We start from the raw sequence: 27,266 nt of genomic DNA on the forward strand, positions 1-27,266 counted from the left end.
CTGAACGCCAGTAGGCAGTTGGAAGCAGTATGACTAAGTTATTAAGCACCTGTGGTATGGGAAGTGCCCTATGAAATATGTGATAAACCCTAGAGGATCTTTCACCTTTAGACACCGTCAAATGCACTAAACCTCTGTCCTAATACTATATAAACCATGGTTAACTTTGAGATTTATGGATATTTGGTGTGGACATGTGGGGAAAGGTAGAAAATTTGGGTTAGGTGAAAAGTTTTTCTTAGTCTGCCAAATCTAAAGTGACGTCCGCACGAGGTAGTGTTTGAATGTAAAATATCAGGCCTCAAAAATAATCTCGACCAGTGTTTTTCAAACTTCTGGTTTTAACCGATTTAATAGGTTGTGAAATTAATTTAGTAAGTTATAACCAACATTTTTTAAAAAGGAGAATAGAATAAAAATTGTCAGTGCATTACATGCACTAAGGGAAGTATCGTTTTTTTAAACTTTTAATTTCATTTATATATGTGTTTGCTCAGAGTCATGAAATCACTATATTTCTTACTGTGAGTTGTAGTCAAAAATGTTTGAAAGCCCTTCATCGATCCCACCTTAATATACTGATCACTTATATTTAGTGAAAACACTACCAGTGAACTGTACTCCTAATGACCTTTATGAAATTTTAAGGTTAGGCTATTGTAAATTTTGTTTAAATTTCTAAGCAATTCTTAGAAATTGTTAGACCAAATGGCATTTGAATTAAATGTTTAATTAAGCATTGTTGGGTTTGGGGTTTATTATAGATTACAGTAATTGGGGGGTTTGGCTCAGATTTGAGTGGTAAAGTTTTAAAGCTCAATATACTGACACTTCTTCTAAAGATCCAGGCTTATACTGCCAAGCACTTGGGCTACCACCAATCCTTGTGCAGGGATTGAAGGACTCTTGTCATTTTTAGGACTGTATAAATTATATTTTTAAACTTTAGTTTGGCAAGGAAAAAGTGCACAACTATAGACCCTAACTATATTGATCAACTAACTGCCCTTTGCCCCAGTAATATACACTAGCAGTAACTGAGGAAAAGGGCAATTTAAAATTTAGATCCTAATAAACTGTATATATTTTAATAAATATAATATGGTAATAAAATATCTGTAAAATTCTCACAGACCATCAGTGAGTCTATGACTTGTATATTAGGAACCACTAATATAAAGAAGGATCCAGTGTCCTGTCATGAAGTGATCTGGGGCCTGATTTTGATGAGTGTTTTGTTAATTAAAAGAAAAAATTAAATAAAAAATTTAAAAAAAAAAAAAAAGAAAAAACTGTGACTTGCTTTTATTATCCAATAAAAATTTCAAGAAATTCTCCAACTTTATATAATGATAGTAGGATTGTGAGTAATGATAGCTGAAACAATAGTAATAGTAGCAAAGTAAGTGCTGTGGCAAAGAACTAATTTAAAATTCATATTAAAAATATTAGCTAAGAATATGTTTAGTGACAAGATTTTTGGACAAAGATATGTGCTTTTCCAGTCTAGTCGGCTCAGTAAGCAAGTATATTACTTTGTTTTCTTCAGATTAAACTGTAATCAGGGAAAATAATCTATAGGCTGCTTAGACTTTTCAGAATCTTTAATAAGTTATTTGCTTTTGTGTTTTACATCCTTTTACCTTTTTTTTTTTTTCCCTCCAAAGTAACATTTCCAAGTGAACATACAAAGTATCCTTCTTTTCCAGGAAACCAAGAGTATTATTATGTACAAACTACTGGGTGTAAGATAGGCTACAGGATGTATTGTACAACATGGGGAATAGAGCCAATATTTTGTAATAACTGCAAATGGAGTATAACCTTTAAAAATTGTATTTAAAAAAAAGGCTTGGTAGTTTATTTAATGAGGATTATTACATGTCCCTGACCAAAGGCTGCTTAATGTGTAAATGAAATGGTTCCTATAGCACCTTACTTCAGATTACTTTACTATTCAAAGGTATCCAGAAGGGGATAAAAGAACAAATAACAGTTTAAATCTTTATATGACATTTTCTGACTGAAGCTCAGTGTTTCCTTGGTGGCTTTGTTTGTATCTGATGAGATAAAGTAAAATATTGCAATCAGCTTATACTCTTACTGGATATACATATAATGACCTTATAGACAGTTGTCTGCCTGCATTCCTCTTTTTAGAATCCTGGAAGCCTGCTGATACTGAAGGCAAGAAGCAGTATGACAGGGAGTTTTTGCTGGATTTCCAGTTCATGCCAGCATGTATTCAGAAACCAGAGGGCCTGCCTCCCATCAGTGATGTGGTTCTTGACAAGGTAAGCTGAGCACTCAGAGAAAGCTATGTCTTTTTGGTGGGAAATGTTTTTAACTGTCAGTGCAAATATGTGAAGTGTGAGCAATTCTTAGAAATTGTTAGACCAAATGGCATTTGAATTAAATGTTTAATTAAGCCTTGTTGGGTTTTGGGTTTATTATAGATTACAGTAATTGTGGGGTTTGGCTCATATTTGAGGGGTAAAGTTTTAAAATTTATTGTCAGCTTATTATGGCTGTTTCCTAGTGATGTGGTAGAAACTGTGTCTGTTGGGCTAATATACCTATCTTTCCCCACTGTTCTAAAACCTCAATAGGGAATTAGAATGGTATTGAGGTTAGGTCAGAAACCTAGGAAAGTATTTGGCAGATCAAACTTCAGTGGGAGTTAACATAATTCAAATAGTGTATAACTCAAAATTTCCCTAAGAGATACTTATAGGAGGATTAGTCTTTAACCTGTGCAAATAAATAGGCACCCTTTCTCTTTACATCTGTTCTTAATGGTGCATACAGAAAATTAGTCCAGTCAGTGATTATTTCATCTGTTTATTAAATTAAAAGATGTAAAGTCAGGTGTATATCTGCCCAAATAATTTCATGTAAATCAATGATGAACCAGTTCTAGTGACTAAGCTCTCATTTTATAGAGGAACTGTTAATCCCTAATTAAAGTGTAGACGGTAACTTTGTTACAGAATGAGGTACAGTTCTTATTGGGATTTCCAGCAGCTGCTTTTCCAGACCTTATTTATATTATTTTATTCTGTTATAGCAACAGATTGTTTTATTTCTCTTGCTGAGTCCTCTCTGTTAGGTACTAACATGAGGACAGTTGAATGATTGGTGGTACTAATTTGAAACTACTTCGGTACCTCAGAGGGCAAGTTTTGTTATACCCACTGAATTAGATTATCGTCTTAGAAGATATTCCTTCCTGTCTTCCTACCTTATCTGTTTCTGACTTTGGCCAATCATGAGTTGATTTCTCACTGAGCCACTTAGCTTTGCTGAGGGTATAGTCACATTATACGCCTATACAAAGCCAGATATCTCCGATTAACATGGCAGACAAAGTGAGATTTTAACTGAGTTATCATAGGGAATTCCCTGGCAGTCCAGTGGTTGGGACTCGGCACTTTCACTGCCAGGGCCCAGGTTCAATCCCTGGTCAGGGAACTAAGATCCCGCAAGGGGTGCGGCGCAACCAAAAACAAAAAAAAAAAGGAAAATTAAATGAGTCATAATACGTGAAACTTATCTCCTTTTGAGATTTGTTGTCCACTCAAAATACATCCTTTACTAACCGTAAGTCAACAGCATCAAAACCAAAAGGAGCAATATCAGGTTTCTTCGAGGCAAGTGCTTTGATGATCCTGGAAAAAGATTCCAAAATTTGACCCTAGTTCATAAGTTCTCAAAATAGCTTGTCTTGTGCCATTCTACTGGTCCTAAGTATCTAGTGAACCAGTCCACTGATTGTCTAGCCTCCCCTTGGGAATTGTAGGCCTAATCATTCCCAGGGAACCAAAAACCCATTGTTGACTAAGGGCTCTGTGGCTAGCCCAGGAGAATCTATCAGGATTCAGATTGGACTCCCACTGGCTCAAAAAGCCAGTGCTTGTCTTTTCAGCTGACATAACTTTTCAGTCTAAGTTTTTATCTTCGTGGCACTGAATGCTCTGGAACTTGTGTTAAGCTTTCCTTTGTTTCTTTGTGCAGATCAACCAACCGAAATTGCCAATGCGAACTCTGGATCCTCGGATTTTACCTCGAGGACCAGACTTTACTCCAGCCTTTGCAGATTTTGGAAGGCAAGCCCCTGGTGGAAGAGGTGTACCTGTAAGTGCAAGTTCCCTACAACCCAGTTAGTTAGAAACTGTCATAGACTTCATGTCATCTTGTCTAACGGCAAGAGAGCAAGCAGCTTTTATTCCTTGATTCTTCTTATCAAGAAGAAGAAGTAGAAGAGGCGAAGACTATCCTTTCCATACTAATATTAAAACAAATAAAGAATACACTTGAGTCATCTTTACTTGAAAGAAGCTGGTCTGCATTAATTTGGTCTCGATTTTTTTTTCATATTTTTGCAGTTGAAAAGACCTGCAAATGGGTTAAAAATAGAGCCAACCTTGAATAGGATTCCTGTTCTGTCTTGAGGTGTCCTGATATATACACTAGAGGTCTCTGATGACATTCAGCTAATGGTCATCTCTTTGTCTTTGTTTCTACAGATTTGCAAAGTGCAGAGCAGGCATGGATTGCCAATTCTGGAACAGAGCAAAGCCCCAACTTGCACTCCACTGGGGATGTCTCACCCACCCCTGAAGAGCCTGCCTCTAGGGGTGCGCTGAATCTTTAAAAAAAAACAAACAAAAAAACAGTAGTCTGTGGTGTTATATTTTCTGTTTTACTCTTCTCATTTACTGTAGGTTGTGAAGTCAAAATATGAAAAAATGATATGTACAAAAGAGTGCAGTTGGTAAACTGCACATTGCCTTTACACCCCCAGTGGCAGGCTCTTCAGCGGTGGAAGTGGCATCACCAATGGAGTTATGCTGGGGCACTGCACTATGCAGAATTTGGCAGGCTCTGCCTACTCCATGCTTTGTAGACTTACAGAAAGCATGGGGTAAAGTTGCCAGTGATGTGAATACCTCTTTTTCCCAAGTTGGAATGGCATAGAGAACACTTAATCTGAAGTTCTGAAGGAGCTTGGGGTTTGATGTACATTTGTGGATCACCCTGTTTACACTACTTTATTTTATGTTTGTAAAAATATTTTTATATAAGGTGACATTTTTTATTTCCCCATCACCTTTTTATTTCTGGAATGGCAACTTTTGAAACCTGCTTTGAAATAAGACTACACTGTCTGAAAACAAATGACACTTGGTAGACATTTGAATTATTTGAATTATTTGCCTGCAGCCAAACCCTGATTGAAAATACTTGAAGGTCTGCACCGTGTTGGAGGCTTTATACAGTAAAACCTACAGAAAATCTTAATTTGAAGCATACTTTTTATTGAGCATCACCATCTTAAAGACCTCTGTGTATATAATACTCTGTTCTCACACAGGTTTGAAATTTAATGTTTATCTAATTTCTCTAAATACCAAATTAAAATTTTTTCTAAATGTTTGAATTTCCACACTAGAGAGTCTTAGAAAGCAGCTTTCTAGAAACCATTTTATACCTTGTTTTTCAGCATTATTTCCCTTGTTGGTGGGTTAAATTTATATTTGTTAACGTTTGTTTTAGTTCTGGTTTCGGTTTATATCTTTGTTTTGCCAAACATTTGAAATAATGTTGATGCCATTTTGATTATTCCCTGGTTAATATCTGTGGTTATCATGTTGCTCAATTTTGTTCATATGTTAGTCACAGAAGATATGAATTCCGGCATCTCCTCTTCCCGTGTATACTGTCACTTTCCATTATCAGCTTGCTATTGTCTAATAATCAGGTATAGCATAAAGGAAATACTATGAATTAAGAATAACTATATCTCTCTCAAAATACTGAAATTAGAAAAGGAGTTTTAAAAGTAACTATCACAATGTATGTTTGCCCAATAATTTATGTGCCTGCATATATCAGATAAATGGGTTATTTGGTGCAAAGTAATGTGACAGGAAATGAGCCATTATCAATAATTTATAGTGTCTCCAAAAAAATGTGCTTTGTTTAATTCACTTTCTTTGCATAGCTTTGTCATGTGCCACAAGCTAATTTTTAAGTGGAATTATTTTGATTAATCAAGGTAATATTAATATGTTGTCTTAATGCAAGTAATTATTCTTCCAACATCTCCCATAGCAAACAAACATTCTCCATGTAATTTGTCCAGCTTACCTTGGTATATTGGTGAAGATAAAGATGAGAATTTTAAAGGATATGTATTATATATCAATAATGCTGCTTGGAAAAAACCAGCAGCCCTACTCTTCATAGTTTCTGGTTCCATACAGCTTCCAAATTGGCTTATAAATAATTACCATGCAAAGATGTTAAGATCTACTAGGTATGCTTCTTAGGATAGCTTAATTTTCCAGGACTCCTGGTATAAACTTTCCTGCAACAGACTTGTTATAAAATATTTTTAATGTGTAGCAATTGTTTTAGCGTCATATGCAGTTACATACAATTTTTAAACATAAAGGTAGGTCTTTTGATGGACAGTTAAGTGTATACCTGTTGGAAGCACCCAGGCAGTATCATCCCTCTAGTTTTTTAAAAATCAAATTACTTGGCTATTGTGTTAATTTTAATAGTAATCTGTTGGCAGACGTCACAGAAAGTGCCCCAGAAGAAATGTATTGAGAAAGGGGCTGTGGACCTAGAGTGGTAACTTTCCACTCATGTTCATTTTAACTAACTTGGAGATTCACTGAGCTGTTATAAAAATCCTAGGTGCAAAGAGGTTTCCTAAGCTCATATCATCCTTCCCTCTCTCTTAAAGGGACCCTTGGTTATCTCTCTTTAAAAAATGCTAGAATGAATATTGGTCCTATTTTCTTTGGTTATCCAGGTAAGCAGAAGAGTTTGAGTTTATAGTCTCTGAGTGAGATAGGAGCAATGTATATTAAATTCTACAGCAGAGATGTGTATAGTTTCTTATTTAATACATTTAAGAAAAAGAGTGGGTAAAAATTTTAAATTTTTTAGCTCACCTGAAAAAAATTGTGGCTCACTAGTTAGCCTCAAATTTTGACACTTCATTTTAGTTTTGACATTTGTGGACCCTGCACACATTATACCTCAAAGTTCCTCTTCTAGTCATCAGTCAGGATTGGCCTTCAAGCAAATAAACCAGGCTTTATTTCTTTGTATATATTCCATAACTCTCAGCACAGGATCCTAGATTTTGTTTGTATTTAGTAAATAAGTCATTCATTACATATGGTGCAACTTTTGAAAGATACTGTAAATCTGACAATTTATATTAAGTTTTTACACACACACAAAGGACACGAAATGTTTAAAGGTAATTATACCAGTCTATATATCCCTTTTTTTAAAGTTTCTTTTTTTCCTTTGGTATTGATGATAATACCTGATATTGTACCTAGTTTTTAAGGTCCTTTTACATGCCTTATTGTATCCTGTGATGCTCGTAATAACTTGTAGGTAAGATAAGCATTTAATATGTGAGAAAGTTTAAGTTCAACAAAGTTGAGACTTGCTCACAGTAACTTTGCTCATAAGTAGCAGAATTGTATTCAAGAGTCCACAGTTCTTTTGTCTTCTAATCTGCCTCTTTTCTCCCCTTCACCAGACAGTGAATCACTCTCAGAGTATAAACATTCTCAGAGTATAAACATAAGAATGTTAGAGATTAATTAATCAAGCATGTTAAGCATTTATAAGAATAGTAATCTATTGAGGACTCAGTATACTTAGGTAAATATTTGTGAACAGTATCTATCTTAGTTTTATCCAGAGATACAGATAAAGTTAAATTTGTCTTGGAAGGCTGCACATGGATTATAATTTCAATTTTTTAATCCTAGACTAACAGTTTATATTATCTTTTCAAAACTTTTTTTCCTTTGAAACACTGTTGTTATCTGTTTAGTAATATATCTCACATCTCTATGCTGCTCGTTTGAAATTCACTCATATTACTCATATTACCTGTCTTGGGGCAGGTAAAGAGTTGTAGCGTAAATCATATTCACTTTTTAGAAATCTCAAACATTCATTGGTGTTTGCAGTATTTTTTTGGAAGTGGACGTTTTCTAACTTTATTCAAACGATTAAAATTATATCCACAGATTATACCATGGCTCTTACATGATTTTGACATAATTACCTTTTATTACACCCACCAATCTTTGTTCTTGACAAATTTTTATGTTCAGATACATTGATTAAGTTAAATGCCTTGTGATCTTTGAATTTTATCCAAACATTGAAAAGGATAGTAACCCACATGAATTAACACTAGAATATATCCTGAATTATAAGAACCAGACAATACATGGTTTACTACCTTTTCTTAACAGAATTCTTTTGCCTGAGCTACCATGTCAAGGTTTCAGTGCTGTCTGGTTTAGCAGCTGTTCCCTGTTGGTACTTTTCTAGTATGGTGATCCTCTTTAGTTCTCTCTCAGTTACACCATGCGTGGTACCTCTGGGTTTATTTGACCTCAGCTTTTTCATGTTTATGAAATAGTCTTAAGATCATATCATCAGTACCAAGTCCTTAGCTGGGTGTATTTGACAAGATTGCTGTGTATTTTCCAGAAATTCTAAGTTTTGATCCTGATACATCCTTGATACTGCTATTTCTAATCAGGGCAGATGGTAAAGGGTAAGAGAATAATTAATTCTGAGATAAGTCATGTGTAAAGGCTTTGAAGCTTATCACAGGCCTCAGACCATGTCTCTTAGAATGTGTCTTTATATATAAAGCATGACCTTTAAGTTTCTACTTAAAGGGTAGTGTTGGGACATTAAGTGAGATATGATTCTGGTCTATATGTCTTGTGTGAAGTTTTTTTTTCTCTCCTCTTGAAACCTAATTGCAGTATTTACTCATCGTTTAGAGAAGGACATGTTAGAAAAAGTAAAGGCTGTCAATATGCTACAGATCTGGGAGGAGCAGAACTTACTATCAACCCAAATATTTAATCGTGAAAAAGTATTTCCAAGCATTTAGAGTAGCAACTATTATGAATATTTTAATACACAGAATACAACTTTTAACTTACCATTGCTCTTACAGTAACAATTTTTAATTTGATGACCCGTGTGACATGCTAACATATATTGGTTTCAACAGAATGAGTACAGTGGGACTCTAGAAGGAACAAAGAGCTGACAAAGAAAGGAAGCCTTTTTTTTCAGAGAGCAATTTAGTTGGATTTCATTAATAATAGAAGGAAGACTTGTGTTAGTATTTCTGACCCAGCAAACTTTGAGGGATCCATTAAGATCTACAGTCAGGCTGGGTGTCTATGCTATAGATAATTTTCATGGTAAGGGTGTATTTGCATTTCACATGAAGTTTAGAGAACCAGTTTTTGAAGCACATTTGTAACTGTGATGATTTCTGCCTGTGAATTTTTGTAATTGTTCAAGTGACCAGTCCCAAGTCACATAACTAGTTAAAAAAAAAAAAAAGAAGAAGATGCTTCAGTTAAGGGTAATCTTTTTTGTTAGGAATAACAGCTTTATCAAACATAATTTTCCATCACTTTAGTTATCTCATTTAGGATTTCATGGTCAAAAATTGTAGTGGTGGTGTAAATTACAGTGATGGTGTTCTAAGACATCCCCCTCCAAAAAAAAGATCACATCTAAATTGAATGCCTAGTACCCATCTTTGCATCCAGAAGTGTTCGGTGTGTTCATCAGTCCTGACTTGAGCAGCACAGCAGAGACAGTAAATTGTAAGTACTCTGTGTCGATATTATAAAAAATATTCTTGTCCTAGTTGTTGAATGTTGGACCACGGAGATCTCAACCTGGACAGAGAAGAGAGCCCAGAAAGATCATCACAGTCTCTGTAAAAGAAGACGTGCACCTGAAAAAGGCAGAGAACGCCTGGAAGCCCAGCCAAAAACGAGACAGCCAAGCTGAGGATCCTGAAAACATTAAAACCCAGGTGAGAACAGAAGCACACTCTAACACTGTTTTGGAATTATAATGATATTGTTTTAATTTGTCTTTTTGCCCTGTTATTATAATATATGTAGAGATTTTAGTTTAAGATTTTTTCTGATTTTTTTCATATTACAAGCATTATTCTAAAAGCTATCATAAATGCCAGCCACCTACTGTTTTCTCTTGAAATTGCATTCTGTGTGCTTTTCAAAACAGACACTATATTTAGAGGGCTCATATATCATAGAATTCTACCATTCAGGTTTAGATCAATATTTGCTTTTCTTAAAAATGTGTTTTTAGATTCTCAGTCATTACCCTGTGCTAGTCTAGTTAGTATATTGCTTTATGTTTCATTTCTAATAAGTTAGAATATAGAAACCCATCTTCTTCATAGTCCTTTGTAATAAAATTGAAGTCTGTGCATCTTTCTGTACATATCCTGCTCTCAGAACTCCTTAGGGTAAATTGAATGAATTCCTTTAATCCACACAAAATTATTTTTGTGTGTCAAATTATACAAAGTCTCTATTCATCTTTTGCTGTACACACAATGCCAGTTCCTATCCCTGGGTTACCTCTGTTATATCCTTTGGATGTTTTTGATACTAATTAAGATACTAATTTGATACTAAATAAGATGCTAATATAATGTACCTCATAGGGCATTGTGAAGATTAAATGAAGCAATATAAAGCACTTGGCAGGTTCCTGGAGCCCAGTTATGTACTTAGTATGATAATGTTCCTGGGAAAGAGATGTGCCTTACAAATCCCGATTTTGATTGAGCACACACAGAGCCTCATACATAGTAGATACTCAATAAATACTTGTTAAACAATATGCTAACCAGCAAAATTGTTCATACAAAGTCAGGACCAAGATGAACTGATCCAACACAAAGCCGTGTTGTCCAACCTTAATTGGCTGCTTGCCTTTGTTCATCTTTCTAGTAATTGCCCCAGACATTTGTCCCTAAGTACATCCTTCTCCAGAGTCACTAAAATCAAGTACCTGATCTTTCCTCCATTTCTTCTCAATGTATCTCAACCTTTTTTTTTTCTTTTTAAAGCATCTTCTACATCCCTCCCTCCAGTCCCGCTGAGAATTACTTAATGAATAGGGACCTAAAAGGTTTGCAAAGATAGTTAAAATTCCTGCTAAATCTTTATCATTGAAGATGAAAAGATCTTGTTTTAGTATTTAAGGCACTTGTATTAGTGCCGTATTTCATTAGATTCTTACAACACCTATGAAGGAAGGAGTAGATATTGTCTCTTTTTTCTTCTTCCTAGAAGAAACTGAAGCTTTAAGAGATTGTTACTCACAGTGTTGTAGTTACTGAATAGTCCGTTTGTTGTGACGTGTAATCTGCGTCTTTACTCTGTAACAGAATTCTCACCATGATTTTTTTTTAAATTTTTTATTGAAGTATAGTTGATTTACAGTGTTGTGTTACTTTCTAGTATACAGCAAAATGACTCAGAAATATATGTGTGTGTGTGTGTGTATGTATATCATACATATATTATTTTTTATATTCTTTTCCATTATGGTTTATTATGGGATATTGAATATAGTTCCCTGTGCTATACAGTAGGACCTTGTGGTTTATCTATTTTATATATATTAGTGTGTATCTGCTAATTCCAAACTCTAATTTATCCCTCCCCCACCCCCTTTCCCCTTTTGTAACCATAAATTTGTTTTCTATGTCTGTGAGTCTGTCTCTGTTTTGTAGATAAGTGCATTTGTGTCATATTTTAGATTCTACATCATATAAGTGATATCATATGGTATTTGTCTTTCTCTTTCTGACTTACTTCACTTAGTATGATAATCTCTAGGTCCATCCATGTTGCTGCAAATGGCATTATTTCATTCTTTGTTATGGCTGAGTAGTATTCCATTATACATATATATATATATATATATATATATATATATATATATATATATATATATATATATATATCACATCTTCTTTATCCATTCATCTGTCGATGGACATTTAGGTTGTTTCTATATCTTGGCTATTGTAAATAATGCTGCTATGAACAATGGGGGTGCATGTATCTTTTCCAATTATAGTTTTGTCTGGATATATGCCCAGGAGTGGAATTGCTGGATCATAAGGCTATTCTATTTTTAGTTTTTTAAGGAACATACATACTGTTTTCCATAGTGACTGCACCAGTTTACATTCCCACCAACAGTGTAGGAGGGTTCCCTTTTCTCCACACCCTCTCCAGCATTTGTTATTTGTAGACTTTTTAGTGATGGCTATTCTTCTTTTTTTTTTTTTTTTTTTAATGTCTGTAACATTTATATTAACATATTTCCATACAAATAACCCAATGAAAGTTTAGTATTAGTTGTTTTCTTTGTTTGTTTGTTTTATACTGCAGGTTCTTATTAGTCATCAATTTTATACACATCAGTGTATACATGTCAATCCCAATCGCCCAATTCAGCACACCACCATCCCCACCCCACCGCAGTTTTCCCCCCTTGGTGTCCATATGTCTGTTCTCTACATCTGTGTCTCAACTTCTGCCCTGCAAACCGGCTCATCTGTACCATTTTTCTAGGTTCCACATACATGCGTTAATATACGACATTTGTTTTTCTCTTTCTGACTTACTTCACTCTGTATGACAGTCTCTAGATCCATCCACGTCTCAACAAATGACTCAGTTTCGTTCCTTTTTATGGCTGAGTAATATTCCATTGTATATATGTACCACATCTTCTTTATCCATTCGTCTGTCGATGGGCAATTAGGTTGCTTCCATGACCTGGCTATTGTAAATAGTGCTGCAATGAACATTGGGGTGCATATGTCTTTTTGAATTTTGGTTTTCTCTGAGTATATGCCCAGTAGTGGGATAGCTGGGTCATATGGTAAATCTATTTTTAGTTTTTTAAGGAACCTCCATACTGTTCTCCATAGTGGCTGTATCAATTTACATTCCCACCAATAGTGCAAGAGGGTTCCCTTTTTTCCACACCCTCTCCAGCATTTGTTGCTTGTAGATTTTCTGATATTGCCCATTCTAACTGGTGTGAGGTGTTACCTCATTGTAGTTTTGATTTGCATTTCTCTAATAATTAGTGATGTTGAGCAGCTTTTCATGTGCTTCTTGGCCATCTGTATGTCTTCTTTGGAGAAATGTCTATTTAGGTCTTCTGCCCATTTTTGGATTGGGTTGTTTGTTTCTTTAATATTGAGCTGTATGAGCTGTTTATATATTTTGGAGATTAATCCTTTGTCCGTTGATTCGTTTGCAAATATTTTCTCCCATTCTGAGGGTTGTCTTTTCGTCTTGTTTATGGTTTCCTTTGCTGTGCAAAAGCTTTGAAGTTTCATTAGGTCCCATTTGTTTATTTTTGTTTTTATTTCCATTACTCTAGGAGGTGGATCAAAAAAGACCTTGCTGTGATTTATGTCAAAGAGTGTTCTTCCTATGTTTTCCTCTAAGAGTTTTATAGTGTCTGGTCTTACATTTAGGTCTCGAATCCATTTTGAGTTTATTTCTGTGTATGGTGTTAGGGAGTGTTCTAATTTCATTCTTTTACATGTAGCTGTCCAGTTTTCCAGCACCACTTATTGAAGAGACTGTCTTTTCTCCATTGCATATCCTTGCCTCCTTTGTCATAGATTAGTTAACCATAGGTGTGTGGGTTTATCTCTGGGCTCTCTATCTTGTTCCATTGGTCTATATTTCTGTTTTTGTGCCAGTACCATATTGTCTTGATTACTGTAGCTTTGTAGTTAGTATAGTCTGAAGTCAGGGAGTCTGATTCCTCCAGCTCCGTTTTTTTCCCTCAAGACCGCTTTGGCTATTCGGGGTCTTTTGTGTCTCCATACAAATTTTAAGATTTTTTGTTCTATTTCCGTAAAAAATGCCATTGGTAATTTGATAGGGATTGCATTGACTCTGTAGATTGCTTTGGGTAGTAGAGTCATTTTCACAATATTGATTCTTCCAATCCAAGAACATGGTATATCTCTCCATCTGTTGGTATCATCATTAATTTCTTTCATCAGTGTCTTATAGTTTTCTGCATACAGGTCTTTTGTCTCCCTGGGTAGGTTTATTCCTACCTATTTTATTCTTTTTGTTGCAATGGTAAATGGGAGTGTTTCCTTAATTTCTCTTTCAGCTTTTTCATCATTAGTGTATAGGAATGCAAGAGATTTCTGTGCATTAATTTTGTATCCTGCAACTTTACCAAATTCATTGATGAGCTCTAATAGTTTTCTGGTGGCATTTTTAGGATTCTCTATGTGTAGTATCATGTCATCTGCAAACAGTGACAGTTTTACTTCTTCTTTTCCAATTTGTGTTCCTTTTATTTCTTTTTCTTCTCTGATTGCCGTGGCTAGGACTTCCAACACTATGTTGAATAATAGTGGTGAGAGTGGACATCCTTGTCTTGTTCCTGATCTTAGAGGAAATGCTTTCAGTTTTTCACCATTGAGAATGATGTTTGCTGTGCGTTTGTCGTATATGGCCTTTATTATGTTGAGGTAGGTTCCCTCTATGCCCACTTTCTGGAGAGTTTTTATCATAAATCGGAGTTGAATTTTGTCAAAAGCTTTTTCTGCATCTATTGAGATGATCATATGGTTTTTATTCTTCAATTTGTTAATATGGTGTATCACATTGATTGATTTGCGTATATTGAAGAATCTTGCATCCCTGGGATAAATCCCACTTGATCGTGGTGTATGATCCTTTTAATGTGTTGTTGGATTCTCTTTGCTAGTATTTTGTTGAGGATTTTTGCATCTCTATTCATCAGTGATATTGGTCTGTAATTTTCTTTTTTTGTAGTATCGTTGTCTGGTTTTGGTATCAGGGTGATGGTGGCCTCATAGAATGAGTTTGGGAGTGTTCCTTCCTCTGCAATTTTTTGGAAGAGTTTGAGAAAGATGGATGTTAGCTCTTCTCTAAATGTTTGATAGAATTCACCTGTGAAGCCATCTGGTCCTGGACTTTTGTTTGTTGGAAGATTTTTAATCACAGTTTCAATTTCATTACTTGTGATTGTTCTGTTCATATTTTCTATTTCTTCCTGGTTCAGTCTTGGAAGGTTATACCTTTCTAAGAATTTGTCCATTTCTTCCAGGTTGTCCATTTTATTGGCATAGAGTTGCTTGTAGTAGTCTCTTAGGGTGCTTTGTATTTCTGCAGTGTCTGTTGTAACTTCTCCTTTTTCATTTCTAATTTTATTGATTTGAGTCCTCTCCCTCTTTTTCTTGATGAGTCTGGCTAATGGTTTATCAATTTTGTTTATCTTCTCAAAGAACCAGCTTTTAGTTTTATTGATCTTTGCTATTGTTTTGTTTGTTTCTATTTCATTTATTTCTGCTCTGATCTTTATGATTTCTTTCCTTCTGCTAACTTTGGGTTTTGTTTGTTCTTCTTTCTCTAGTTGCTTTAGGTGTAATGTTAGATTGTTTACTTGAGATTTTTCTTGTTTCTTGAGGTAGGCTTGTATAGCTATAAACTTCCCTCTTAGAACTGCTTTTGCTGCATCCCAAAGGTTTTGGAGCATCGTGTTTTCATTGTCATTTGTCTCTAGGTATTTTTTGATTTCCTTTTTGATTTCTTTAGTGATTTCTTTGTTATTTAGTAACGTATTGTTTAGCCCCCATGCGTTTGTGTTTTTTACGTTTTTTTCCCTGTAATTGATTTCTAATCTCATAGTGTTGTGGTCAGAAAAGATGCTTGATATGATTTCAATTTTCTTAAATTTACTGAGGCTTGATTTGTGACATTCTCCAGATGTGATAGATGTGATCTATCCTGGAGAATGTTCTGTGCGCACTTGAGAAGAAAGTGTAATCTGCTGTTTTTGGATGGAATGTCCTATAAATATCAATTAAATCTATCTGGTCTATTGTGTCATTTAAAGCTTCTGTTTCCTTATTTATTTTCATTTTGGATGATCTGTCCATTGGTGTAAGTGAGGTGTTAAAGTCCCCCACTATTATTGTGTTACTGTCGCTTTCCTCTTTTATAGCTGTTAGCAGTTGCCTTATGTATTGAGCTGCTCCTATGTTGGGTGCATATATATTTATAATTGTTATATCTTCTTCTTGGATTGATCCCTTGATCATTATGTAGTGTCCTTTGTTGTCTCTTGTAACATTCTTTATTTTAAAGTCTATTTTATCGGATATGAGTATTGCTGCTCCAGCTTTCTTTTGATTTCCATTTGCATGGAATATCTTTTTCCATCCCCTCACTTTCAGTCTGTATGTGTCCCTAGGTCTGAAGTGGGTCTCTTGTAGACAGCATATGTATGGGTCTTGTTTTTGTATCCATTCAGCAAGCCTGTGTCTTTTGGTTGGAGCATTTAATCCATTCACCTGTAAGGTAATTATCGATATGTATGTTCCTATGACCATCTTCTTAATTGTTTTGGGTTTGTTTTTGTAGGTCCTTTTCTTCTCTTGTGTTTCCCACTTAGAGAGGTTCCTTTAGCATTTGTTGTAGAGCTGGTCTGGTGGTGCTGTATTGTCTTAGCTTTTGCTTGTCTGTAAAGCTTTTGATTTCTCCATCGAATCTGAATGAGATCCTTGCCGGGTAGAGTAATCTTGGTTGTAGGTTCTTCCCTTTCATCACTTTAAGTGTATCATGCCATTCCCTTCTGGCTTGTAGCGTTTCTGCTGAGAAATCAGCTGTTAACCTTATGGGAGTTCCCTTGTATGTTATTTGTCATTTTTCCCTTGCTGCTTTCAATAATTTTTCTTTGTCTTTAATTTCTGCCAATTTGATTACTATGTGTCTCGACGTGTTTCTCCTTGGGTTTATCCTGCCTGGGACCCTGTGCACTTCCTGGACTTGGTTGGCTATTTCCTTTCCCATGTTAGGGAAGTTTTCCACTATAATCTCTTCAAATATTTTCTCGGGTCTTTTCTCTCTCTCTTCTCCTTCTGGGACCCCTATAATGTGAATGTTGTTGCGTTTAATGTTGTTCCAGAGGTCTCTTAGGCTGTCTTCATTTCTTTTCATTCTTTTTTCTTTATTTTATTCCATGGCAGTGAATTCCACCATTCTGTCTTCCAGGTCACTTATCCGTTCTTCTGCCTCAGTTATTCTGCTACTGATTCCTTCTAGTGTAGTTTTCATTTCAGTTATTGTATTGTTCATCTCTGTTTGTTTGCTCTTTAATTCTTCTAGGTCTTTGTTAAACATTTCTTGCATCTTATAGATCTTTGCCTCCATTCTTTTTCCGAGGTCCTGGATCATCTTCACTATCATTATTCTCAATTCTTTTTTTGGAAGGTTGCCTATCTCCACTTCATTTAGTTGTTTTTCTGGGGTTTTATCTTGTTCCTTCATCTGGTATATAGCCCTCTGCCTTTTCATCTTGTCTGTCTTTCTGTGAATGTGGTTTTTGTTCCACAGGCTGCAGGATTGTAGTTCTTGCTTCTGCTGCCTGCCCTCTGGTGGATGAGGCTATCTAAAAGTGATGGCTATTCTGACCAAGTTCTCTCCATTATTAATTTCAGAAACAGAAGAATAATTATACTGACTTCGAGATATCATTAATTAGCTAAGTTTTCTTTAGTGAATAGATAAAGCAAATACAGTGCAGGATTAATAGACTTCTCTTTCAGGGCCAATACAACCTCCTTTTTCTTGACACTTTTTCTTCTTAATACCGAACATCTTTGCTTCATTCCCTCTCTTTTTGTGTTTTTATTCTTCTTCTCTGCACAGGTATACCCCATGTTGACCTGTTGCTCCTGCTACCTGTTATTCTATTTCTTCCCTTTTGTCAAAACAACAGTTTTATTGTTGCCTCCACTTCCAGAAAACTCATTCACCCTGACTTTTGTTCCTACCACTGTATTTATAACAACATTATGAATGACCACCAGTGACCTTATTTTTCCTGTATCATACGATTTAATCTTTTCCTTGAAACATTTCTAGGAAATCATTGCTAATGACGTGTCTAGACTACCTCCACATACATACACTGCTGTTGTGGTTCTACTGCTGGGGTTCCCTGCTTCATCTTTCTTCTCTTGATACAGTATTCCCACTGCTGCTGCCTGACTCATCTACCTGAGAGGCTGATTTTTATCTCTTCACTCTAGCTTTTAATCTATCATTTAAGTCCTATCATTTTCTCTCCCAACTAGTGCACACTAGTCCTCTGATCTGTTTTGGTTTTTTTAAATATTTATTTACTTATTATTTATTTGGTTGCGCTGGGTCTTAGTTGTGGCAGTCGGGCTCCTTAGTTGTGGCATGCAAACTCTTAGTCGCAGCATGCATGTGGGATCTAGTTCCCTGACCAGGGATCGAACCTGGGGCCCCTGCATTAGGAGCACAGAGTCTTAACCACTGCACCACCAGGGAAGTCCCTAGTCCTCTGATCTTTCCTTGTTGTTTTCTATTCCTGAAATAGAAGAGCCTCAATAACAATTCCTTCCTAAAATATTTTCCCCTTCCTAAGATGTCTTTTCCCCTTTTTTTTCATTTAGCCAGTTTTTTGTGCCCTTCATAATCTGGCCCTATTCTCATTTCCTTCTAAAGGTATTTCCTGACTAACCCATTGCCTCTGACCTCTCTTGTACCTAAATGACTCACTTCTCTGGCTTCTAATCAATTTCATGCTTTGCTGTATCATTTCTCTTGTAACTTTCTTGTCTTTGCAGCTAAATTTTAATGGTTTTGATTACTGTGCCTTATGCTTCATTTGTACTTAATACAGAATTTTGGGAGCATCAAATAGATATTCAGTTATAATGAATAAATGATTTTCAGTCAATTTTTTGTTGTTTTTTGATGCTGGAGATTTCCTTCTTTTTTTAATTGAGGTATAAATTGACATAGAACATTATATTAGTTTCAGGTGTACAACATAATGATTCAGTATTTGTATAAATATTGCAAAATGATCACCACAATTAGTCTAATTAACATGCATCATCATGCAGAATGACAAAATTTTTTTTCTTGTGATAAGAACTTTTCAAATATGCAACACTCTTATTTTTTTCTTGTTTTTTTAGTTTTTATTGGAGTATAAGTCATTTACAATGTTGTGTTAGTTTCAGGTATACAGCAAAGTGAATCGGTTATATGTATACGTATATCCACTCTTTTTTAGATTCTTTTTCCATATAGGTCATTACAGAGTATTAAGTAGAGTTCCCTGTGCTGTACAGTAGGTCCTTATTAGTTATCTGTTTTATATATAATAATGTGTATATGTTAATCCCAATCTCCCAATTTATCCCTCCCTCCCCTTCCCCCCTGATAACCATAAATTTGTTTTCTACATCTGTGACTCTGTTTCTGGTTTGTAAATAAGTTCATTTGTACCTTTTTTTTTTTTTAGATTCCACATATAAGCCATATCATAGGATATTTGCAACACAGTATTTTTTTTTTAAATAAATTTATTTACTTATTTATTTTTGGCTGCGATGGGTCTTCACTGCTGTGCGAGAGCTTTCTCTGGTTGCAGCAAATGGTGGCTGCTCTTCATTGCGGTGCACAGGCGTCTCATTGTGGTGGCTTCTCTTGTTGCAGAGCGTGGGCTCTAGGCCTGCAGGCGTCAGTAGTTGTGGCACACAGGCGTAGCTGCTTCGTGGCATGTGGGATCTTCCTGGACCAGGGATCGACCCCATGTCCCCTGCATTGGCAGGTGGATTCTTTTTTTTTTTTTTAATTTATTTATTATTTATTTATTATTTATTTTTGGCTGTGTTGGGTCTTCGTTTCTGTGCGAGGGATTTCTCTAGTTGCGGCAAGCGGGGGCCACTCTTCATCGCGATGCGAGGGCCTCTCACTATCGCGGCCTCTCTTGTTGCAGAGCACAGGCTCCAGACGCGCAGGCTCAGTAGTTGTGGCTCACGGGCCTAGTTGCTCCACAGCATGTGGGATCTTCCCAGACCAGGGCTCGAACCCGTGTCCCCTGCATTGGCAGGCAGATTCTCAACCACTGCGCCACCAGGGAAGCCCTGGCAGGTGGATTCTTAGGCACTTTGTCACCAGGGAAGTCCCGCAACAGAGTATTATGAACTGTAGTCACTTGCTGTACGTTACTTCAATAAATGACCTTTTTATTATCCTGTTTTTATAAGCTTAAATTATCTTCTGATATATTTGAAGATCTGAAGGCTGGGTTTTGTTTTTATTTTATTTTGTTTTTATGTAAAGCACAGATTAAAGTTTTAGACCTAAATGATACTGTCTCAGTTGATACAGGCAATTTAGAGAAGTGCAATGACTGCCCCGTCTCTAATAAACTTGAAAAAATTTTTTTTCTTTATAAAAGGGATACTGACTCATTGCTTAAAAAGTTGATAGTATAATTTTTTTTAAATTTATTTACTATCTTCTGCCTAGAGAAAACTGTTGACATAGGGGTACATATTCTAAAAATCCTTGTATTCAGATATAAATTATATAGGGATCAAACAAAACATTTTATAGGCCTTTTCAGGTTATTATATCATGATTTCATAGATTTTTACAACTTCATATTTTTCCTGAGGCGTAATTTACATTTAGTAAAATTTACTTTTTTGTGTATAGTTTTATAATTGTCGACACACACATTCAGTCATATAACTACCACCACAATCAAGATACAGAACATTTCCATCAGCCTCCTGAAATTTTCATGTACTGCTTTGTATTCATCCTCTCCCGCCCATGCCCACCTCTGGCAGTCAGCCATGTGTTTGTCCCTATAATGTTGCCTTTTCCAGAATGTCATTTAAATGGAATCATTCTGAATAAAGCTTCTGTTACTCAGCATATACATTTGATATTCATCCATAATATTACGTGTATTATTAGGTTATTCTTTTTTATTACTGGATCCATTCACAGGGTAAACAGTTTCCAGGTTTTAGCAGTTATGAATAAAATTGCTATGAACATTCACATATAGGATTTGTGTGAACATATGTTTTTGTTTCTTTGGGGTAGATTCCTAGCTATGGGATCAGTGAGTTGTATACTAAACATAGGTTTAAGTTTATTAGAAAATACCAAACTGTTTTCCACGATGTTACTGGCAAGGCACGAGAGTTTCAATAATTCAGTCTTCACCAGCACTTGCTATTTTCTGCTCTGTAAATTTTAACCATTCTGATGGATGTGTGATAATATCTCATTGTAGTTTTAATTTACATTTCTCAAATGACCAATATGTTGAATAAGCACATCTTTTCATGTGCTTCTTTGCCATTTGTGTATCTTCTTTGGTAAAATTTTGTTTATATCTTTTGGCCTGTTTCATTGGTTGTTGTGCTGTCTTATCATTGAGTTTTGAGAGGTTTTTTTTTTTTTACTCTGGATATAAATCCTTTATCAAATGTGTATTTTGCAAAAATTTTCTCCCAGTCTGTGGTTTGTCTTTTCATTCTCTTAATAGTGTCTTTTGCCAAGTAGAAGTTTTTAACTTCGATGATGCTCAGTTTATCAGTGTTTTCATTCATACATTGTGCTTTTGCTGTCTTACCTAAAAAATCTTTGCATACAAGAATAGGAAGCTTTGTCCTATGTTCTGTTCTAGAAGTTTTTTGTTTTGGGTTTCACATTTTGGTCTGTGATCCAGTTTTAGCTAATTTTTATGTTATATGCAAGGTGTGAATCAAGATTCTTTTTTTTTTTTTTTTTTTTTTGCTTATGGATATTCAGTTGTTCCAGCACCATTTGTTGAAAAAACTATCCTTTCTCCATTGAATTTCCTTTGTACCTTTGTTGAAAATCAATTCATCACATATGTATGAATCTGTTTCTAGACTTTTCATTCTGTTCCAGTGATCTGTGTGTCTGTCCTCTGGCCAGTATCACACTGTCTATGCATAGTAGCTTCATGTATATAGTAAATGTTGAAATTAGGTTGTAGGAGTCTTCCACATTTTGTTATTTTTCAAAATTGTTAAGCTATTCTAGTTTTTCGTTTTTCCATTTAAATTGTAGAATCAGCTTCTTGATTTCTACTCCCCCGTCCCCCCCCCAAATAAAAACCCCTACTAGGATTTTTATTTCGGTTGTGTTAAATCTGTAGGTCTCTTCGGAGAAAACTGGCAACTTAACAATAATGAGTCTTCTAGTACATGAACATGATATAGATCTCTATTTATTTTGGTCCTCCTTGATTTCTTTCGTCAGTGACTTGTACATTTCATCACACAACTCCTATGAATATTTTGATAATTCTTATCTAAGTACTTCATGGTTTTGGTGCTGTTGTAGATTGTACTTTTAAAAAATGTAATTTCTAGTTGTTTGTTGCTAAGACATAAAAATAAAATTGAGTTTTATATATTGACTTGTGTTCTACAAACCTACTAGACTCACTTATTAATTCTAGTGTCTCTTTTTATAGATTCCTTATGGTTTTCTGTGGAGACAATCATATCATTTGTGAATAGGGAGTTTTATCTCTTCCTTTACGATCTGTATTGGCTGTAGTTCTTTTTCTTTGCATTATTCCACTGAATAGGACCTCCAGTAAGATTTTGAATAGGAATGGTGGGAACAGACATTTTTGCCTTGTTCCCAATCTTAGGGGGAAAGCATTCATTCTTTCACCATTAAGTAGGGTTATCCATGGCCTTTTTCTAGTTAAGGAAGTTCACTTCTATTTCTGATTTGATGAGGGTTTCTATAACATCATTTTAAAAGACTCCTGCCTACTATTTTATACCATAATTTGTATTATACCATAATGTAGACAAATTCCTATTTTAAGACATTTAAGTTATTTGCTGTAAAGGGTTATTGATGGAAGTTATGATGGCTAAAACCTTTTTTTAACCTATCCTTAAATATGAATAAATTTCTGAAAGTATAATTGCTGGTTTAAAGGGCACTTCACAGTTTTAAGAGTTTCAGTACACATTGCCAAATTGCCCTTGGAAATGTACCAAATTATAGTCCCACCAGTGAAGTGGAAAACATACCTAGTTCCTTGAATTCTCATCCATAGTGAAAAAGAGATGGTGTAAATTTTTACTAGATGTTAAAATAGATGGATTTAATTATTTCTATGACTAGTTTACAATCTTTGTTAATAATTTAGGAAATCACACTTATAAATTATAAACAAAATATTAATCCTTATAGAAAGCATCATATTGTCACAGTTAATATAATGGTCTTTTCTTTTTTGTGGTCCTTCTAGGAACTTTTTAGAAAAGTTCGAAGTATCTTAAATAAATTGACACCACAGATGTTCAACCAACTGATGAAGCAAGTGTCAGGACTTACTGTTGACACAGAGGAGCGGCTGAAAGGAGTCATTGACCTGGTCTTTGAGAAGGCTATTGACGAACCCAGTTTCTCTGTGGCTTACGCAAACATGTGTCGATGTCTAGTAACGGTAAGAAGAGAGGAAGCAGTAAAACCAGAAATCTCCAAGAGGTATATTCTCCCCTCACTACACATTCTTCCCAGAGTGTTAATGGGGCAGAGTAAAGGGGAGAATATATTTTTAGTACTTTATATAATATCCTCATTGTATAAAAATAATCTTGCTTTTTAAAAATATCTACTCATCTCTGGAGGGAATATGGAGATGAGACTGAAATAGGCATGATATGGTCCCATGCAATGTGAGGAAGATCAAGTAAGGTTTAAATTTGTACTGTGAAATTTTTGTCACGGGCAACCAATTTTTCCTGGGGTGTCATCTTATAGAAATAAAGCAAATGCTTACATTTACATTTAGATTCAATATTGAAAAACATTTTGATTCTAAGTCTAGCCTTGGTAAAAGTGATAGGGTAGTTGTGGTCATAAAGGTTTCAAACTGATGATACTGTCTTAGAAACTATTAGATTTCTTTCTCTTTACATTGTCCACAGCCTGTCAAATCTAGGGCAAGAAAGAATGGGAGACCAAAGAGCTTCTGGTTAGCGTTCATTGTCCTCTATTCTGCAGTCATAAAACTGCCATGTACCATCTGTGTTTTCTCTGCCTGTTACTGTTACCAAGGTACTTGTATCAGAAATGCGTGTCCTTTAACATTTGAGTTTTTTCTTAATTATCACAACTAATTGTCATTGTGCCTCACTATGAAAGTTCAGAATTCCATCATTTTATACAAGTATTTTTGAGCACCTGTGTCAAAGGTAGGTATGTCTGTTGGGACTTGGAAAAGGTACATTTTCTGTCTTTAAGGGACTAAAAATCAATATTGGAAAAAAACAACATTAGCAAGAAAAAAATCACTTATAAGGTATTTTGTGATATTGCAGTGTGTTGATGTCTGAATGGATGGTTTAGCCTGAAAAATCAAGTTGAAGGAAAAAGAAATCACTATATTTGTGGGAGAATGACAAACTTTTCTGAAGCAAGTAGAGTTTGAGTTCAGCCTGGATGGAAGGGGGTGAGGGGGTACAAGTACAGAGAAGGAAGAACGTATTCCATGCAGGCTCAAGTCTAAGGCAACAAGCATGGCATAATGATTCCAACCACTGACTTTGGAGTATCATAGTTCTAGGTTTAAAATTTTAAGTTTAAAATTTAAATTTGAATTCCAACTCTGGCATTTGCTGACTTTATAACCTGAGAATAGTTACATAACTTCTTTAAGCCTCATTTTTTAATCCATAAAATAAGATTAATTCATACAATTTAAGGTTATTATATTGATAAAATTAATTAAAATAAATGAGATTGCATATGTAACGTCCTAGCTCAGTATTTGGCGTGTAGTAAGCCCTAAATGATTCAAAACTAAATTGGTGGTGGAAAAGATTGTGAAGATCTTAAAATGCTAGATCTAGAATGAGGATGATTATAATAGCAGAAACCGTCTATTTAGCACCTACTAGGTTGCGCTATGGGTAGGTGGTTTACATTTGTCATTTTAACAGTTTTTATAACCCTGAAAGGTCAGTATTGTTAGCCCCACTTTAATGAATAAGAAACTGAGGCTTAAAAAAGGGTAAATAACTTGCCCAAGGTCACATACCTAGTAAGTGGCAGTGCTAGAGCTCAAATCTAGGGTTATTTAACTCCATCACTTGCCATATTGCCTTCTAACATACCACAGTTATCTGAAAGCAGACTGATTCTTCAGCTCATGCCTCTCATTTTCATTGTGACAGCCATGACATCATGTAGTCAGAAATTAGAACTAGGACTAGATTCCAGATCTTCTGGTTCATACTTTTGTGCTCTTTACCAATTTTTGAATTTAATGCTACAAACAATGAAGGGTTGTTAATTTTTTTTAAAAGAAGAATATTCTTGCTGAAAATAACCCTTGAAAAGGCCTGGGCATAATACAAGTTAGTTTGGAATGGGAAGAATTCACAGATAAGCCAACCATTTATGGGACTTTTGTTATGATATACCCTCTTATAATAAGATTTTTTAAACTATTGGATTTTTTTAGATTACAAAACAACCACCTATTGGAATAAGTCAAACAAAATAGGGATAAACACAGAGAAAGGTAATACTCCTCACTTGCAGCCCCAGCCAGTTAAGCTTCCTTTCTTTCCAAGGCGATCAACGTGAACGATTTGGTTGTACCCTTCCACAATTTTCTTTATATTCATAAAATCATATAAAAATATATACATATGTATAAAGAGGATATTTAAAATTTTCGCTTTAATTGAATTATATCATGGTTTTGCATTTTGCTTTTTTTTCCACTTAGTATGTTTTGGGCATCTCGCTAGGTCATTACAGATAGATTTTACTCATACCTTTTTAGTAGTTGCATATTTTGCATTACACACACACTCACACACACACACACACACACACAAAATTTTTCCATTCATTTTCCTCTCTTCTGCCTCCCGCCCCCACCCCATGTTGTTTCTAGTTTTTTGTTTTGAAGGTTTTTTTGTAACCGGAAGCAGCACTGCAATAGACAACTAAGTATATTTATTCTTACATGCTGGAGCTTTTACTTCTTTAGCATAAGTTCCCCCAAAGTTATATCATATACCAAAGGATATATATGTTTTTAAACTTTTTTTATTGTAGTATAACAGAAATACATGCAGTTTGGGAAAAGAAAAATTGCTCATTTGTAGTTTTTGTTAAATTAATGATGTAAATACTCTCTTAATGGTTAATTTTAAGCTACCAACAGTTTGACCCTTGACTCACAAATTACTGTTTAACAATTGGCCCTCATGAACTAGGGTGAACCAGCTTTAGCACACCACTACAACATGTATACAGAAAGATGTACAAATCATTAGTTTATAACTCATTCTATTTCAGCAAAGTGAACATACCTACCACCCTGGTCAGTAAATATAATTATACCTTTCTTTCTTCCTTAAAGGTGACCACTGTCCTAACTTCTAACACCATAGCTAACTTACTTTTGAGATTTATTTTATTTTATTTAAGGGTGGCAGCGGGAATAGTCATAGATTTCTAATACAAACCAAATACAAAAATCAAACAACCATAAGAATAATGAAAATCTAAATATGAAAAGCTAATCTTTTAGGAGAAAAGTAAGGAGACTATCTTTATGAACTTTGAGTGGGGAAGAATTTCTTCGGCAAGAATCAAAATGAATATAAAAGAGAAAAATATCAAATTTGTTAAAATTTATAACCCTTGGTGCAGCAAATGATGCTGTAATAAAATAAAATGATAAAGCCACAGCCTGGGAGAATCTATCTGGAATACATATAGCTACCAAAATATTAGAATCCAGAATTGAGGAGGGAAAAAAAGCAAATCAGTAAGAAAAAAACAGCCCAATTAAAAAATGGACAATTCATAGAAATGAAAATCCATTGGCTCATAAACAAGAAAAGATATTCAGTGTTATTCATTATTAGGGAAATGACAAGATAAAATACTGTTCTATGCAAGTCACATCCATGAGAGTGAGAAAAAAGAAACCATTTTGAAGTGTCGAGAAAGAGAATATAATCACTTTGGAGAGTAATTGGACAACAACAGTGAAGATGTTCATATACTATACCCCAGTAATTTCACTTCTTGGTATATACCCCAGAGAAATTCCCAGTTGTGCACTAGGAATCATATATTAGAATGTTTATTTATGTATTGATTTTAATAGTGAACAATAGGAAACAACTGTAAAAAGGCTAAAGAAGACAATAAGAATATACCACAATTTATTTGGTCAGTGGATTTGAATAGTAATACATACACGCAGTAGTTAAAATTAATGATGTAGGAATTCCCTGGCGGTCCAGTGGTTAGGACTTGGCACTTTCACTGCTGTGGCCCGGGTTCAGTTCCTGGTTAGGGAACTAAGATCCTGCAAGCCACATGGAGCAGCCAAAAAAAGAAAAACAAAAATTAATGATGTAGGGACTTCCCTGGTGGCGCACTGGTTAAGAATCCGCC

General features: G+C 35.0%; 1 protein-coding gene and 1 non-coding gene across 14 annotated transcripts in view; one reads left to right on the forward strand and one right to left on the reverse strand.

The window, feature by feature from the left end:
- EIF4G3 (eukaryotic translation initiation factor 4 gamma 3) overlaps positions 1 to 27,266 on the forward strand; it is a 384,972-nt gene that overhangs the window by 292,800 nt on the left and 64,906 nt on the right. For 8 of the 13 annotated variants that reach the window (XM_061184801.1, XM_061184803.1, XM_061184805.1 and 5 more), the window contains 5 exons: positions 2,161 to 2,294; positions 4,015 to 4,134; positions 4,527 to 4,637; positions 9,737 to 9,907; positions 23,086 to 23,283. In XM_061184801.1, coding sequence (XP_061040784.1) covers positions 2,161 to 2,294; positions 4,015 to 4,134; positions 4,527 to 4,637; positions 9,737 to 9,907; positions 23,086 to 23,283 — 734 coding nt within the window. Of the gene's footprint in view, positions 1 to 2,160; positions 2,295 to 4,014; positions 4,135 to 4,526; positions 4,638 to 9,736; positions 9,908 to 23,085; positions 23,325 to 27,266 lie in introns of all 13 variants that reach the window. The other 5 variants (XM_061184804.1, XM_061184796.1, XM_061184797.1 and 2 more) reach the window with 2 other exon arrangements.
- On the reverse strand, positions 18,221 to 18,293 carry TRNAR-CCU (transfer RNA arginine (anticodon CCU)). Its single transcript has one exon. It is a non-coding gene; the product is annotated as a tRNA-Arg (tRNA).

The sequence above is a fragment of the Eubalaena glacialis genome, chromosome 3 (assembly GCF_028564815.1).
Source record: "Eubalaena glacialis isolate mEubGla1 chromosome 3, mEubGla1.1.hap2.+ XY, whole genome shotgun sequence".
NCBI classification, from domain to species: Eukaryota; Metazoa; Chordata; class Mammalia; order Artiodactyla; family Balaenidae; genus Eubalaena; species Eubalaena glacialis.